Source organism: Natator depressus, chromosome 7, assembly GCF_965152275.1.
Source record: "Natator depressus isolate rNatDep1 chromosome 7, rNatDep2.hap1, whole genome shotgun sequence".
Lineage (NCBI taxonomy): Eukaryota > Metazoa > Chordata > Testudines > Cheloniidae > Natator > Natator depressus.
The window spans coordinates 84114220-84132291 of NC_134240.1; the positions used below are offsets into that span (position 1 = coordinate 84114220).

Consider the following 18072-nt stretch of genomic DNA (forward strand, 5'->3'; position numbering starts at 1 on the left):
TCTGGCCCCTTATGTCTGTCTAGTGATGAATGCCGAAGTAAATTCCAGCATATATCCATAACTCTTAATACATATCATGCAAGAATATTAATGATTGGTGAGTTATTAGTTTCCAGTGATAATTACACGCCGCCTATTAGATACAGATTGTGATATCAGTGAATTGGGGTACACCGAACACGTCAGGCCAGCTGAAACGCATTATCTGATTACCAGTGAGCCCCTTGCTCTCTGGCACTGGGATGATCTTAGGGTCATACCTGGCCAAAGGGGAAATAACAAAGTACAAGTAAACCTTGTAGGTTAGTGAATGCTTTTGATTGGCTGCCCCTCTCTTGGCCTCTATTTGCCACTCTTAAAACCATTGCAAATGGTTCTCCATTGCTCTTGGACCCACAGTACAGTAACTCCTCACTTAACGTCGTTCCAGGTAACGTTGGTTCATTGTTATGTTGCTGAGCTATTAGAGAACATACTAATTTAAAGTTGCACAATGTTTGCTTATAATGTTGTTTGGCTGTAGGGACTTGGAACCAGGGTGGGCTGGCAGCTCCCCGTCAGCTCTCCTCTGTGCTGCTGAGCACCTCCTGCCCACCGGCAGCCCCGCGGATCAGCAACTCTCCCCTCCCTCCCCGTGCCTCCTGCCTGCAGCAATCCACTCCCCTCCCACACCTGTTGTGCGGTGTTCAGGAGGCTGTGGGGGGAGAGGGGAGGAGCAAGGATGTGGTGTGCTCGGGGGGGGGAGGAGGGAGAAGAGCAGGGATGGAAGCGGTGCAGGGGGCGTGGGGGTGGGCCTGGGGCAGAGCACCCCCTGGCCCTTCGGAAAGAACAGCAAGAGGAGCAGCCAGACGATCCACCCTCTGACTCCACCACCTCAACCAAGTTCCACAATCATCCTTGCTGAATACGGTATTACATTGTCTAAAACTGATACTGTGTATGTATATAATGTCTTCTGTCCAGTGAAAAAAATTTCCCTGGAACCTGACACTCCCCCCCCCCCCCCCCCGGCTTTACATTAGTTCTTATGGGGAAAGTGGATTCGCTTAACGTTGTTTAGCTTAAAGTCACATTTTTTAAGAATTCAAATTAAGTGAGGAGTTACGGTACCAACATTTTCGAAATTCTTCTCTTATTAGAAAGGATTGTGACAATTCTGTCTAGTGTAGATTCTTACATACCATCACCATCGTATCTGCGCACCTTCTAGGGGCGCATTAAGCAATGCTGCCATCCACTAAACTTAGCCTCCTTTTCCCCCTGTAACCTTATTATGTGAATCAAAGAGAGGGTAAGCTCGCTGCAAAAGGACTGAAGAAGTAGCATTCCTGTGGTACAACCAAGTAGGGTAAGAGCTCCTTTTGGTCCAGAATGCAGAACTAAGCCTAGCCAAAAACTGGTAGACCTCACCGTCTCAGGTAAGACGTGTTAACTAGCGTCAGCCTATGGATGAAGGCTAAACTGAGTCCAGATGAATTAAAACTAGCGTGCCTTAAAATTGCTTACTTTTGGGCCAGGCCTTTCAGAACAGGGGACTCAGTTCAGGTGATCCACTCAGCTTGATTACGTCTTAATCCACAGCTATCTACCAGTGCTCTTGAAATGCCTGTGAGAGGGTGGCTGGGCTTTCTGCTGTGGGGTATGTGGATTATAATGACTGCTCTGCTAGTGCTTTCCTCCTCATGCGTGCCTTTACTCTGTGTCAGGGCCAATCCATGAAGCATAGCCTTTCTCGTCGCTCTTACCCATGTTGGAGTAAGTTGTGTTCTCACTTACACCCATGCAGAAAGCAGGGGGGGCAGCAGGGGTTTAACTGAGCTCAGAATTTGACACCCTGTGTTGTGCTCAGGTACACACAGTGTTTGGGTTCTTTGTACTGTTTTGATAAGGCTAGCACATGGCTTTCGACAGGGTAGGTCATGATCAGACCAAAAATTAGCCAACCAGGACCCTTTCCAGGGAATCAGCGCTGTTCTGTATTGTACAAAAGCCTTTGAGCTGTGAACTGAACACAGCAGCAGCTCCACGATACCAAATGAGGTGACTGGACAACAGTTCCCACCTGCTGGGCTTGGATAGTGTTAAGCTTTTTTATGTCTATTGATACTCCATTGGAAAGAATTGTTAGAGACACACTAGTCCACAACGTCTGCTGAATCATTTGGATGTGCTGCAGATCTGACAGCTGTGCATGGTACTCAGACCAGGCCACAACGTACGGGAACCAATGTACGGGAACCATTTGGAGAAATTGAAGCAACTGTAATGAGAAAGGGTATCACAGAAGTAGGAGTGGGCATTAGTTCCCTGCTTTAGTCATCCAACCTGACTGATGGTGCATGCGGAATAGGAGGATGGGCGGCTCAGCCTAATAATTGCCTTATGCTTGCAGAAGGACAGGTTTCTGAGTAAAGCACAGGTGTAGGAACCAAGCCATCTGGGTTCTAGTCACAGCTCTGCTCCAGTTAAAGTGGTGTGGCCTATGCCAAGTCACTTAACCTTCCTGTGCCTCTATGCCCCACCCCCCTCCTCCCATGAAATAGGAACACTGATACTTCTGCTCGACCGTGCTGTGAAACTGTGTTCATTATAGCTTATAAAACATTTTGCACTGCCAGGCCTGGAAAGTTAGCTGAGGCTCTGGCCAGTGCAATGGTGATTTCTATTCAGAGATGTCATTGATTACTCTTCACTTCACAGCACAATACCCTGGAAACCACAGCTCAGGTCCAGTAAGGGACGGTTTGGTTTCTACAGTGCCTTTTATATTGCAGGTATCCCACAGGGCAGGGATAATAACTATACCTAAACCGACCAGCCTTAACAGGCTCAGCAAAAGCTCACCCATGGCTGTGGAGTGTCTCCACACATCCATCCCCAGCCACGCTTATTTAAAATGGAAGAGTGTGTTATGGGGAGAGTGCAATAGGATCTATATCAGCTCCCTGGGCAGCCATCAGGGCCTGCTATTTAACATCTCAGCTGAAGAACAGTGCTGCATCGGTGCTGGGCTCTCTTACACTCAGCCGGGACTTGCTGTAAGGAAGGCTGTACTGGGTACAGGGTGAGGCAACAGAAGAAGGTGAAGGTATGCCAAATAGAGTATGGGTTGCAGCCTCATGGTAGTTGCTTTTTTCGTTTTACTTTCCTCTCTTTTGACCCCAGCCTCTAACATGGTGCATGTTAAACTAACATTCAGGATGTTACAGGGTCTATGTAACTCACGCTCCCTCTCATTACATGTTAGTAAGTGAATGTAAATCTTAGTGACGGGCATGCTACAGTTTACATTTTCTTATATTCACCTTTGAATTTGGGTCACAGAGTGCAGTCTGAGCCATGCTCCCATCACATGCATGTATTCTCTATGGTGCCAGACAACATGGGAATGTAACTTTTTGTGTCAGGGCCAGATCCGCCACTGCTATAAATGGGCACAGATTCATTGACTTCAACAGTGCTAGCCCCAGCTAAGGATCTAACCCTGTATATGCCATGTAGCATTTTTACAGTTAAAGTGTTTTATAGATCAGTTTTACTGACCTACCAACTACTCCTCATTTACACACAGGCTAGATACTAACTAATAGGCTAAATTCTGTGAGTCCAGTGACTTCAAGGGAATTACACCAGGGATAAATTCAGCCTAGTTAGAGAATTTTTTTTTTCCTCTAAACTAACTGGCAGTTTAAGTTTTGTTGCACAAAGTCCAATAACTAGAAAAAACAACGAGGAGGACTTGTGGCACCTTAGAGACAAACAAATTTATTTGAGCATAAGCTTATGATCAAATAAATTTGTTAGTCTCTAAGGTGCCACATGGTCTCCTCGTTCTTTTTGCTGATACAGACTAACACGACTACCACTCTGAATCCAATAACTACGTTATTTGTCTGCAAAGCCAGTTTAAGACCATGTAATTCCAAGGAATCACCAAGTACAGCTTGTCACACCCAAGTAAATAAAGCACTTACACAAGAATGCTCCATCTCACCACATTGCACAAATGGTCTCTTCCTGTCTTCTTTTCCAAAGTTAATGTGCCAATATATGGCTGCTGCGGCCTTGCCTAGTGCATCTCTCCTGAAAGACAATGGACCCTGATGTCTTCAGGGCTGAGGCTGCAGAGAGCTTGAGCAAGGGCTCCCAGAAGCCCCTGCAGAGTTGTGCTCTGGGGAGGATTCCATCCACTGTAGCATGTATGAGCATTGTGTGGTCATCGGCTCCAGAACGATGAATGTCCACTACCTGTTGGGGCAGGTGGCGAAGTCTTTTCTCTGCTGCACCCTGCGGCTGTGCCTTTTGAAACGTTCACTTGCCGTGTGGCTTTATACAGGGAGAGATTTGAGCCCTAACCATAAGGGGACTTTGTACAATAATTTGCATTGCCTCTTGTAACGTTTTTGTTTTTAGTGGTGCCTGTACCTAGTTCAGCATGGCCACCTGACCATGCTAATGTTTTAGGGTACACGATGATGTCCCCTGTGTGGCACAGGTTTAGGAGTGTAAATGAAGCCAGTATTCATTCCATAACACTCCCTCTCAGCAGACGCCTTTCTGTCTCCCTTTTAGAAGCATATGGTGTATGGCCAGAGACCCTTTAGGGGCATGCAGCTTTCAGAAGACACTTATCCTGTCTCTTGCCTGTGTGGGCCACATAGTTCACAGCTAAAGGGGGAGAGAGAGTGAACAATCCCCATGATCGCAAAACAGTTTCAAGATGGCGCAAGAGCCAAGTCTTTGACAATGTATTACACTGACAAGGTGTTACGCTAGATTTCTGTTGTGCGCTGAAGGCTGAACTTGCAACTGAACTGGATAAATGGCTGTTAAACCTTAATGCAATCAGTGGGTGAACAGGGACAAGACATTTCCTTTACTGTAGACCTGCTCATGGGAACTGGCTATGAGGAATCGTATGTCACTCAGTTGCCAGACAGTGTGATTTTTTGGGGGGGGGGGGGGGGGAGAAGGGTTGGAGAGAGGGAAGCATCAACCTGTAGTAGAGCTACTTTTTGAAAAATGGGCCAGTTTTTCCACTTATTGACAGCACAGCCATGAAACTGGAATGCAGAATATCAGAGGCAAGTTTCTCAGACATGCCAGCGCAGGTGTTTTATAGTATCTCTATAAACTAGCCTGTCCATGTCAGCATCTGGAAACAAGCCTAGAACGCATATTGAAGTTCAGAACATACAGGAAAGGAGGAAAAAAATCCTCTCTATGGCTCCTCGGATCAACACCACACAGGGAGTGGGACATGAAGCTTCATGGCAAGAAGCTAGACCCCATGAGGTTCTCTAACTCTCCACTATGGCATGTTCTTCATGGTCTCCCCTTGGAGGTCGTAGGAAAGCAACACAGAGGGCATGGTAGGTGAAGGATTGGGATAGCTTCTGCAAATTGGGGTAAGATGCTGATGAGAAAGAGCCCTAATGTAGCCATTTTTTAACCTGAAGGGCTCTTCCCCTTCTTTTTGGAAGCTCTACAGGATTGTCCCTAATTTTGTAGCATATGCTTTCAGGACTTTGCACTCTGGCCAACACCTTCTTGGCTGAGAGGCATTGTCCCAACTCTTGCAAGAGCGGTCTGGCAACAGCCTGGCCAGGTGCAAGTTAAGACGCTTCCCTCCCCTCCCCGGGAGCTCAGCATGCTACCTCTGCAGCAGATGGATAACTTGAGTCTCCCCTCCTGGGTGTCAGCTGCCATTTTGAATTCACACTCCAGCCCGAGTCTTTTAACACAGAGAAGATGACAGCACTGCAGGGGGAAAAAGAGTGTTTATAAATTTTTATTAATTTTTTTAAAAATAACATATTTCATTTCTTGGTGTGTGTACTTGTTTCCTTAGGTTAAGTAGTAGGCAGAGATAGACAATGTGAAACAGCTTTCCCTGGTGGCCTTGTGAAGCAGGACGGGAGTGTAACAGCTGGGAAAAGGGAGGCCCTAAGAACTGAAATGTTTGGCGCGCTAGTGCCCATCAAATGCACACATACATTCTAACACTTGGTTTGGATTAACATCTAAAATTACTGAGAGATACAATTTCAGCACTTAAATATACAAACTGAAATCCAAGCACTTGAACACGATTCTTAACTCTAAGTTCAAAGTTATTGCACATAAGACATTTTAATATGTTTCAGGCTACACGCTGTTGCTCCTCTCTGAACTTTGTTAGTCAGTTTCTTTCATTAAGCATATAATTAAAAAACAAAATGAACATGTTTTGAACACCTTCAAAATACTTATCTATTAGTGGTTTTAATATACATAGCTCTCGATCACCAGTGAGCTAATTGCCAGTTTGGAAGAGAAGAGAGAAAGAGGTGGATAAAAGGTTTAAAGCCATGGCGCTAGATTTTGTAGAGTCAGGGTAGTTCCATAGTAAAAGAGAAGTGTATGGGAAAGAGCCACAGGAAGCTTGAATGCAAAAACACAGAGAATGATCAGCCACACTTGAAAAGCCTACAGCTGAGACAGTGCCCTCTACATGCCTTAGGATTCCATCTGCCCACTTTGCATCTTCCCGGATCCCACCTCTCATTCTGTTCACCTTGACCAGAAGGCTAAGACTCCTTTCCATGTCCAGCTGCCCCATTCCTACTTTTCCAGGGGAAGGGAGTGTGTGCTGCTGTGCAAGGCAAGGCCCTTCCTCTGATGCTCTGAGCCTGGTGCTTCCAGTGCCCTCCTAGCTCCTGCCATCTCTGGGGCTGAGAACCCAGGAATGGAAGCTAGGTCTTCTGCACAGCAGTGAAGATCACTAGCCACCGGGTCAGAAGGCCAGTCATAGATATTGCAATGGCTTAGTTCATTCTTAAGAAAAAAAACTTTAACAAAACAGGCGTAGCTAGACATTTCCTCTCCTAACTCCCCTCCTGCCAATGACACATTGTGCTAGCACAACTGCTTATGATGTGGGCAGGTGCGATGGCCGAGCTGCTTGCTAAGGAGATGGTGGTGATATCGCAGCTGATTCCTATGGGAATGGTGGTGGTGTCAATTAAACAAACAAGAATCCCAACACATAGGTGAAAAATTAGAGTAAGGAGGGTATTCCTGTTGTTAAACTACCTTGTGTGCGTGTTGGCAGGGAGGTAGAGCTCTGGAAAGCAAAAGGCTGCAGATGATTTGTGTGTTTGTTCCTTTGTTCATATTTTGGCTTCTGCAGCTAAAGGAGGAGCTGACCTCTGCAACAATATAGGCCTTGTTAGCAGAGGCAAACACCTCCAGTGGAGTCTTTCACTGCTGAACTGAATCCTAGCACAACCAGTGCAGCCTTGAGCCTGGTTGAGACCAAAGGACTCCGATGCCTTAATAACTAGCACAAAACTCAGCGGCAAGCCCCACCGTCTCGGGGGAAGAAGGGGGCTCCACATAGCTAGAGTGCTTCGGGATTAGAAAATTGCTCCTTTGATTCAAAAACATATTTACAGGTTATTAAACGTGCACAACTGGAAGCAACTCCAGAACCAGAGACAAGCAGGCATGAAGCAAACAAAAGAGACTGGAACTGCCCCAAAAGGCAACGACAACGGGTGGGATGTAATAATGAGCTTTTAGAAATGAAAGGTCAAGCATGTGTTATGGTTTATGAGGTGATGCTGATGGGGGAAAAAATCCAATACTAAACACAAACTCTAAGAAAAACAGAACATTTCAAGTAGCGCACCGACTGAGAAGGTCATCCCCTTCGGGAGTGGCACATTCAACTACAGTGTCCCCTCATCAGTCATGGTCAATTAGTCTTTCCTCAGAAGATCAGGAGAAATAGCTGAATAAAGAGGGATAAGCTGTCTGTATTTATTAGAGAGAGACTGGGCGGAAAGGAATGTAAAGCGTTCCACACAGCAAGGTGTGTTTATTATCACAGCTGGCTACATAACAGTGTTCTCTAATGTGGTATCATTGCAAGCATATTATTTGGGTTTACTCGGATTGTAGCACATTGAGCTTCCGGTTCAGACTGTTAGACTTAATGTCACATAAGATCTGGAATGCCCAATGTAAGCCAAGCTGGCTATCACTATTTTACCACACACCCACACTCTCTCTCTCCGTACTGGGACACATGTTTACACTGCGCACACATGCACAGGCCTTTCAAGTCACACACCCATATGCCGACAGGGCCACACTTACAATATTAGCATCTGATTGCTGGGGGCCATTCCATCAAACTGAAATTAACATAGCTTGGTCAAATCCAGCTTCCAGTTAAGTCAGTGGCAAATCTTACACTGACGTAATGGGAATAGGATTAAGCCCCTTTTTGTGTGTGTGTGTGTGTGTGTGTGCGCTCACTGTGACACCTTAGAGACTAACCAATTTATTTGAGCATAAGCTTTCGTGAGCTACAGCCCACTTCATCGGATGCAGCTCACGAAAGCTCATGCTCAAATAAATTGGTTAGTCTCTAAGGTGCCACAAGTACTCCTTTTCTTTTTGCGAATACAGACTAACACGGCTGTTACTCTGAAACCTGCTCACTGTGAGTGTCTCCATCAAAAAAAGCGAACCAACCTTCTTAAGCCAAGAGCAGACACCCAGTTTACGGTCATGGAGGCTGCACTGAAGATAGGGGGTGGGTGGCTGTTCCGCAAGTGGGGAGATGTCTTTTCTTTCACTGAAGGAATGTCATTTTCACATCTGTCTTCATCTTCTGCTGCACTGTGTCCCCATGCTCCTCACCAAGTTGCTTCCTATGCCTCACTAACCTAGACTTCCTGCCTTTAAATACGAGTTCTTGGGGAGCTGGTTCTTCTGTAGTAAAACCCATAGCATTGACTTTTCCAGCTCATCAGAGCTTCTCAATCGTCCAGTGACTAACAGAACATTCAAAAGTGACTAAAAATACCTCAGCCCAACCCCGATGGACACACAAACTGAACAGAAGGAAACCGTAGGTGCTTTCCAGAGAGAGCAATGACAAAAAACACTGGTACATGCATTGTTCATATTCAGTAAATGCCTTGTCTCCTAGAGGGGAAGGAAAGTGCTCTACATCTTACAAAAAAAACTGACCTTTCAGACTTTGTTTCCCCTTTTCTGACAGGGTGAAGGTGGCAGAATACTCCCACGAACAGGGAAAGATGCGACCTGGAGCTATGTTGCCACTAGTCCCTCATCTCATCATCTGCTACATGGAGGCTTTCTGGGACTGATAATGGAAATAGTGGCTGGAATTACACAATGGTTTCAAGAAGCTAAATGGACAGCCTTATAGCCAGTTCTACTGGTCTAAGCAGCTCCCAGCTTTGCAAAGAGTAGAACACTGTAAGGAGTATTCTGAAGCCCACAAGACATCTCGCTTACACACACACAAAATTCTAATCAATGGACAAAACAAAGCTGCAGTCTACGTGATCACCCATTGTCATTGAACCTTCCTCTTCCCCTCCCCCACAATCCCTAATAAATGGACTGACACCACCAATACATTTCACCTGGCCCCACTAATGGGTATCAGATAGTGACGGCTTTTGGGCACTACCAATCTGAGTCAGGTTCCAGCCAAGCTTTTGGGTTTTCATAGGACAGCATGTGCCTATCCGATCCTGTTAGTTCATGGTTTGTCCCGCCTGTACCAGCTGCAAGGTACGCTTTCTCCAAGACCATCAGTGGCTCTTAGCCAAGATGGTCAGGGACACACCCCCATGCTCTGAGTATCCCTAAACCTCTGACTGCCAGAAGCTGGCACTGGACAACAGCGGATGGATGGGAAGGAAGTGGGTACAGAACAGGTTTTCTTGGGCTCTTATTGTAATGAGTCTGACAATGCAGTTTGTTTTTTCATCATGCAAGGTCAAAAAGGTTATTAAAATCATTGATCAAAACTTTGCCCCGTGATTAAAATGGTCTGCAAGGCTAAGTGCCTGATCCTCTTTTCTGTGCCACTAGAAGATACAGAATTAATTCACGATCAATCTGTTTGACAAAAAACTTCAATACCCCTTTTGGTTTTAAGGTAGCTGAGCCAGCCACAGGTGCCTAAACAGTCACTGACCTACCATGAGAGCATTGCTTTCAACAGCAAGACGCAATATCCTTACCAGTTAATTTCCCCCAAGAAACAGGAATCTCAAACAGGCCCAAGGACAATTCGATCTCACCCCCACTGGGTACAGCCCTGCCTTTGGACCATGGCCATACAATTCTTCACCTAAACTTTAGGCAAGTGAAGGACTGCACACTAGTACAGCCTGTCATTCATGGCAGTGCATGTGCTACAATGCAGACTGGGAAACGCTCCTGTAATTTTCTGAGGTGTTTGCAATGTGCAACTGCTTAAGTCAGTGGTGAGCAAGCTCAGCAGCCAGATTCATATACCAAGGTGTTAATTACTGGTGGGTTTTTTTTACTCAGTGGTTAACATGGCTGTGAATATGCATTTGGGTATTGGTATGTGTGAGCATGTGCACGCTGGGGGGCGGGGGGGGTTTGCCCATGATCTGAAATATTTATCAATACAGACCTAAAAGTGGAACAAAAACCCCCAATTGAATCAATACTGCAGACTGCTTTTTACTTTTGCTTTGCTACAGTGGTGCTTTCAGCTATATTGGGAGAATGCAGGGTGTCCCTGGGGCATTGTAAATAGCACTCCAAGCATCCACACACACACACATGCGCACACACACTTTTTCTACTATAGTAAGTTACATTCAACTGTGTTTCCTGATCATCTCATTAAGCTGCTCATCTCCTTCGAGTTTGACTGCTGTCACGCCTTGCTGCCAGCATCCCGACCAAACTGTGCTCTTCTCCGCTTCTACCATATGTAGCCTCCGTCGTCTGCCTCTCCCTCCTCTTCTTCAGCCTCTTCTCCAGCTTCCTCAGTCTCTTTCTCTTCCTCATCCTCCCATCCAACGCCACTCCCAAAATCCCCCGAGAACCCAACTATGTCATCTACAACAAGACGACAGCGCGAGTTAGGGAAATCGCTTAGCTGGGAGCCCAGCGTACCTCACAACACTGCTGTAGGCTGAAAGAAGGAGCCAGCTAGATTAAAACTAGCTTGGGGATGTCTACTCAAGTTGCCTGCAATGACAGTGTAGACATACCCACAGAGGAAGGTGCGCAAACTCAGCCCTGCCCGGTTCTAACAATGCAACCATTCTTCCCCAGCAGCGGCCCTTCTATCCCAGCCCCAGGCCTTGACACAGGTCTCCCAGTGTACCTCTGTCCTTACCACATCCCTGCTATCCCAATCTGAGGTACTCCTCAAGCACCATCCTCTATTCAGGGCAAACTGTGCCAAAGTGGGTAATGGTTTTACAATGTAAATGAACATCCATTAGGGACTAAGACAGGGGTGGGCAAACTTTTTGGCCTGAGGGCCACATCGGGGTTCCAAAACTGTACAGAGGGCCGGGTAGGGAAGGCTTCCCAAAACAGCCTGGCCCCCACCCCTGTCTACTCCCTCCCACTTCCTGCCCCCTGACTGCCCCCCTCAGAATCCCCCACCCTATCCAACCCCCCCCGGCTCCCTGTCCCCTGACTGCCCCGACCCCTATCCACACCCCCACCCCCTGACAGGGCCCCCGGGACTCCCACGCCTATCCAACCCCCCGTTTCCCGTCCCCGACCAGCCCCCCCCCGAACCTCCGCCCCATCCAACCACCCCCCTGCTCCCTGCCCCTTATCCAACTCCCCCGCCCCCTTACCATGCCACTCAGAGCAGCAGGACTGGCAGCCACGCTGCCCAGCTGGAGCCAGCTATGCTGCTGCACTGCCCGGCAGGAGCTCACAGACCCACCGCCCAGAGTGCTGGCGGCACGGCGAGCTGAGGCTGCGGGGGAGGCGGGACAGCAAGGGAAGGGCCGGGGGCTCGCCTCCCTGGCCAGGAGCTCAAGGGCCAGGCAGGATGGTCCTGCGGGCCGGATGTGGCCCCAGGCCGTAGTTTGCCCACCTCTGGACTAGGATGAGGTTTGTTTTCATTTGCTATGACCTAATCTCACATCTATTGGACTCAATGCAGGAATCATTGGAGGAGGCCCTATGGCCTGTGTTATGCAGGCCAGGCTAGGTGATCACAATGGGCCTTTGTGGCCTTAAAGATCTATGAATCTGAATCCAAATTTCCTGAGTCCTTAACATGCAGGCACAGGCTTTGGTGACCCTTTGGGTGCAGGCTTTGCAGGCGTGCTTGCTCTGCATGCCTCCTGTGATAGTCACCTGCCTCTTCTTGAAGCAACAGCACAGCCAGAGCTGCTCCTCTGTGATGCAATGCTCATTCATTGCCAAGTCAGGAGGACATGAATACTTCCCTCTCCTCCCTCCAGTGTCCTTACCACAGTCCGGGTTTCCACGTATCCGTGTTCCTGTCAGCTCCAGGCCAAGCTGGTCAACACACCAGCACTCCCCACTGCTCTGGTCACACTGCATCTTCCTGTAGTACCCATCCTCATCACAGCTTGGAATGAAAACACCTGGGGGAAAATGACAGGCGTCTCCAAAATTGGGTCCAGTTTGAGAACAGGAAATGTACTGTATAACAGCTACTGCTGCATTTGAAACATGGAGGTGCAATCAGCTGTTCTAAAAAGAGTTACTGAACAAACATCTCAGAAATCCAGCAACCTGCAGTGGACGCTGCCTCACAAGAAGGTGAAATACCAGGAGCATGCACAAAGGGGCAGGTCACAGACTGCATTTATCAGAAGTTATGGGGACGAGCTCATGAAGTAAGAATGTCACAGCTGCATACATCTTGTAACAAGGTCTCAGATGAGTCCAGCACTAACTCAGAGTAACACCTCATGCATCACAGTGAGAAATATCATACTGGTATTCTGAGATGGGTCACAGCTCAACTATAGGGAGGTGAAGGGGCAGAGGCAGATATCAACTCTGCTCAGAAGGAATGTGAAGGGCGAGAGAACTTCACAACCATGATTAACCAAGATTGTTAGCAATGTCAAGCCCAGAGGCCAGAAGCTGTGCCAGGACTAGATCCTGCTACAAGGGGAGAGAAGTCCATCCCATCCATTGTTACTGGGAAGTTCACATGGCTCATGACTCACCAGGTTTCTTTTTTGCTGCTTCTTGGATCTGGATCCTCTCCAGCTCCACAAGACAGGGGGGCTCTGTAATACCCAAAGCAAACACCTCTTAGAGCTAAGTGGGCATCTCAGCATGCATGCCTGTTTCTATTTAGGGAGGACTCCTCTTTCAGAGGTGGCCAGGGGATTGGTGGTGAACGGGGGGTGACGATCGCCTTAAATTGGTCAGAAGAACCAGGTTTGCTCAATCTCTGTCCTCATCCAACCCCACTCCTCCCAGCTTCCTTTATATGCTGATCAGGGAGCCTTCCCACCCCGCCCCCCGCCCTCCCCGGCTAGTGGAATCGAGAGCCTTGGACACAGTCAGGTTCTTAGTTAACTTCCTCTTGGTCTCACTCCCTGTTAGAATGACACAGTCTGAAACAGTGGCTCTTCTGTCAAGATCTTCCCATTCATAGAATCATAGAAGGTTAGGGTTGGAAGGGACTTCAGGAGGTCATCTAGTCCAACCCCCTGCTCAAAGCAGGACCAATCTCCAATTTTTGTCCCAGACCCCTAAATGGCCCCCTCAAAGATTGAACTTACAACCCTGGGTTTAGCAGACCAATGCTCAAACCACTGAGCTATCCATTCATCATCAGTGCCTCAACCAGTTCATTGTATAATGTCATATTGGACTTCAATGGAAATGTTAGGTGGGGTGACTGTTTTCTAAGTGCATTCTGCTCTTTACTGCCCTTTATATTTATTTATAGCAGTATATATATTACTGTAGCCCCTTGTCTGGCATCTGGCTGCCTCGCTGCTTTTTGACCAGAAAGTGGTCAAAAGACAAATGCTAGAGCAATGGCTACCATCACTGCCTGGGAATCACTGCATGCCGCCATCCTGAAATTCAGTTAATAGCCTGTCTGAACAGATGTATCTTACACTAGGCCCTGAACATGACCAAAGCCTGGCTCTGGTGAACTGTCAGAGGAAGTGAGGAAGACAGTAAGAAAGGTAGGAGCCTTTTCTGAAAATACGCTAGAGATTTCTGTCCTGGGACCTGACAGCAGAGGCACCCCAGGTGACCTTTTCTGCTGCAATGGGACACAGTAGGAGGGGGTTTCTGTAATCTGACTTTTTAAGACAGCCAAACCTGCTGGGGCTTTACAGAAGCGGGCAGACATTTGGTGAGGTTACTGACTATTCGATAGCCATATAGAATTGCTGACTGAGAAGCCCATACAAAACAGCGCTCTCTCTAAAGGAAATCTGGTGACGACGCACTTTCTCTCCAGAAGCAGAAGCACCATTCGGCGGTGGAGACGTGGCCATCCTTATAGGTGTCACAGGAGTTGAAGAAGGGCCGGATGCAAATCTCATACTTGTCTAGGTTGATCGCTGCGAGCTCTGTCTGGTCCAGGAAAAGGTCATTGTTTGTGTCTAGCTTGGAAAACATCCAGCCAATGGAATCCTTGCAACTGGCCACCAGGCTCTTGTCTAGTACTGTGAGCAAACCGAGGGAGTGCAGGAGAAAGACAGGGAACAGCAGAGAGAGAGGAATTAGTCAAATCAAAAGTGCCTTTATCCCCTCACCCACACCATGCACACAGGTACTGTCAGATGGCAGTGTCTCCTGGAAGGGTGGGTTGTTGGCAATGGTCAAACTCACCGGCTGAATTGTGTGCATAATCACGGGATTCAGGACAGAAAATAAAAGGGAGAAAAATGAAGACTGGGGACTGTCCTGGGATAGCGGCTTTCCTTGTCAGATAGTCTGCAAAATCATTTAGGCGTTATCAGCTGAAGTGCGTCTACTTCTTCTCACCCAAGAACAGCACCCCTTGCTGTGTCCTTTGTGTGTCAGAGTGAATGGCGAGCTGGCATGAGGTGCCAGACTGGGGCAAACAGGCTGCTACACACTCTTTATTTTCAGAGGCCAGGCCAATTTTGTCACGAATGCTTCCTTTTGAGGGCTGGTGAAATGCCCTGACATTGTGACAGTGCCCTGACATGAGGCCATAATGCTGATGTGGCCTAAGGAACCATGACATTGGGATGGAGTGGATCTCTGCTGCAGGACAAATTTATACAGGGTGAAGGAGGTCAGGAAGAACTACAGGGCGGATCACAGGGCATAAAAGTTGAGCACTGCAGCAGTGGGGAGTCTGAGTGCTTCACCCTATGAGTCCTGCCCTGTCGTGAACTGTAATCCCTGCCAGCTACACACAGATCCGCACAGCACAGAGGATTGTTAGGCTGAGTCTCTGGGCAACACTCTTCAAACCCCGCTTCCCTTTCCCTATTCACAAAGGGTACAAAGCAGCTGCCAGTTTGGCTCTGGATGGACTTCCTAGCAGCTGGAGAAAACAAACATAGCCCATGGCTCTGATTATCAGAGCTGAGGGGGGGAAAGCTCACAGGAGGGGGTGGCAGAGAAGTGTCTGCCTCAAACACAGCTCCTACTGCTGATTTCATCAAACAAATTCCCCCCAGGGAGCAATCAGCTCAGAGATTTTTGTTCACTGACATTTAAACTAACCAGATTCCTCCTGACTGAGCTCACTTCACACTCCACATGTGCTTCGGGACCAACCAGAGCCCACTACGGGGACAGGGAGGGACTCCGGTTTAATAGGCACACTGAAGTGTTTGCCTTACTGGTGCTCACAGCAGTTGACAGAGCTGACTGGCCATGCAGAGACCTCTCTCATTATTCTGCCTGACCAGTGCGTATCTAACACAATAACGGCTACAACCCCAACCAGCCAGGTTTCTGCACGACCAACCTTTATTCACTCCTAAAAGTTACACAGTGGACACTTTCAGCCACTCAGAAAAGCTCTGTATGCATTAAAAACTATCATCTTTTCACCTGCATAGTAGGCCCTCGGATTGGCCATAACATACCACTGGGATAGTCTCAAAGCCAACCAGAATGCAGCAGGTTAATAATGGCACATGCAGTAAGATTTACTCCACTGCACCAAAATCCATCAGATAAAATGGTCTGATCACCACGCATCACTGGAATCATAAAGACATTTCAACAGAACATTGTCACAGGAGATTTATATCATCATTTCATTCACTTCCGAGATGCGGCTGCCTCCAGAGTGGAATATGGGAGCTGTTTAGCAAAGCACAGCAGTACTACACAACAGTTCAGCCTAGGATTTCAAGGATTTCAGTTCCCGCTGAAACTAAAGGGAGTTCAGATAGGCAGAATGAAATTATCCAGGCTGGAATCTGACTGGGACTCCTGCGCTGACATGCCTATTCTTACAAAAAGGATCTTTAATAACCACATGTGGTCAGGAACCTGCTTTGAGATCTTAAAAACAGCCACACAAGGAACCCGATGTCCAACTAGCCCCAGGCTAGAACATTGGTCCTGCACTGACTCAAAAGGAAGGATATCAGCCCCACTTCCTGTAGCACCTAGATGTTCTGTGGAGTTTTCCCTGCCAAATTCTGTCCTGATCCAACCCTGCTTACAGCGGTAGGTCTCGTAAGGTCACAGCACAAGGTTGTCCAACAACAAGGTATGGGTCCTATCTGAAAATGCACCAGCTTCATCTTGGTATTTATATAACACATTGTCCTTATCCTGGAACAACGTTCTCTCCCCCTGAGATTATAAGCCAGATTCTCTGCCACCAAGTTCACTACGTGGTGAAAAGTGAATGTAAAACAGTTGGAGATTCCCCCGGATGTGTGTAGGGGGACTCTCCACCAGAATAAAGCTAGAGCAGTAAGCTCCACCATGTCTCTTGCACTGGAAACCTCTGTCCCAGTGTAAGGGGAAGGAGAAGAGTGTCAGGTAGGGAAGGGGAGTAGAGGAGTTAGCATCCATTTTGTCCAGTTCTCCATAGGTGGAAGGCCCCTGAGGGATCCTACCCCCTGCAGCTTTAACTAATGCTGATGCCAGCAACTGAAAATTAGGGAGCTGCAATTGGCTCCCTGATAGACCCTCTCTCCACTGTACCTAAGCAGAGCATGGGCACAGTGGAGAATCAAGACACACACACATATACACCCCCCCCCCCCCATGCATCTTGCACTGGAACTCATTCACCCAACCCTCCCTGCTGGATACTTCTCAGCCCTGTGGGTTTCATCAGCAGCCTGCAATCTCCCATCTTAGTGTGGCACATCTGTAGCCTCTGGGCTATCAGCTACGAGGCTGATGTCAGGGAAAGCAGCCCTGTTACTGCACCTCACTGTGCCCTGTTTCCCCATCTGCCCCCAGGACACTGACATCTACCATAAGCCCTGCCTGCCGCCTCTGTCACTCAGGCCCCTCACCAAAATGCACATGACATCAGTAGGTCTAATTTGAGCTCGGCTGATCTAGATTAAGAACATAGGTTGTGAAAAAGGTACCCAGCATGTCAAATACTTCTCATGCTGAGGGACATACGTGGCATGTCAGACAGCTGCCCTGAATGGAACGATCCACTGGCAACTCACAACACTGTTGTCAGTGAATGCGTCTTGCAGCACAGGACTTCCACAGCTCACCCGAAAGCCTTTTAGACACGTCAGCCAGCACACATGGGCCAGGCCTGCCCCAGATCTCATCCCCTTCTCAGTGGCAGGCCACTGGTAATTTTGCTCTTCCAGTCCAATAATCTATGCTCCCTTTGGTGAGGAGACACCACATCATTTGCATTAGACCTGATTTAGGAATAGAGGAATGGAGATCCAATACACAAGTCTTGGCCCAGCTCCTCAGCTGATGTAAATTGGAATGTTGGCTGTTGAAGCCAACGGTACTACACTGATTTACACCAGCTAGGAATCTGGCCCCATGTCACCACTGGCAGCATCAGGGAATTCACCCACTGTGGCTGTAGCCCTGATGCAGCTCCACTGTTGTCAGCACTGGCATAGACAAGTTGCTGGCAGACACAGACGTCGAAGCACTGGGCCATGTAGATGTGTTAGAAGCAAGGTTAGACCACGGGATGCTTCAAACGCTGGGGCCGCCTGGAGTCCCATTGTCACTAGCACTCCCGCTGTCACTATAACCAGGAGAGCTGGACTGGTGGAAGCAATGGTGGGAGATCTGGGGCAAAAA

The 18072-nt window shown here is 47.9% G+C and overlaps 2 protein-coding genes across 2 annotated transcripts in view; one reads left to right on the forward strand and one right to left on the reverse strand.

Annotated features, from left to right (window-relative positions):
* Positions 1-9699, forward strand: part of TYSND1 (trypsin like peroxisomal matrix peptidase 1) — a 33282-nt gene extending 23583 nt beyond the window's left edge. The window contains exon 5 of the mRNA XM_074958958.1: positions 9056-9699. The gene's annotated coding sequence lies outside the window, so the exon portion shown is untranslated. The remainder of the gene's footprint in view (positions 1-9055) is intronic.
* The window catches only part of SPOCK2 (SPARC (osteonectin), cwcv and kazal like domains proteoglycan 2), a 53226-nt gene continuing 43603 nt past the window's right edge, over positions 8450-18072 (reverse strand). The window contains exons 8-11 of the mRNA XM_074958969.1: positions 14277-14495; positions 13026-13088; positions 12294-12431; positions 8450-10908 (exon numbers count right to left, since the gene is read on the reverse strand). Coding sequence (XP_074815070.1) covers positions 10772-10908; positions 12294-12431; positions 13026-13088; positions 14277-14495 — 557 coding nt within the window. The 3' untranslated portion in view covers positions 8450-10771. The remainder of the gene's footprint in view (positions 10909-12293; positions 12432-13025; positions 13089-14276; positions 14496-18072) is intronic.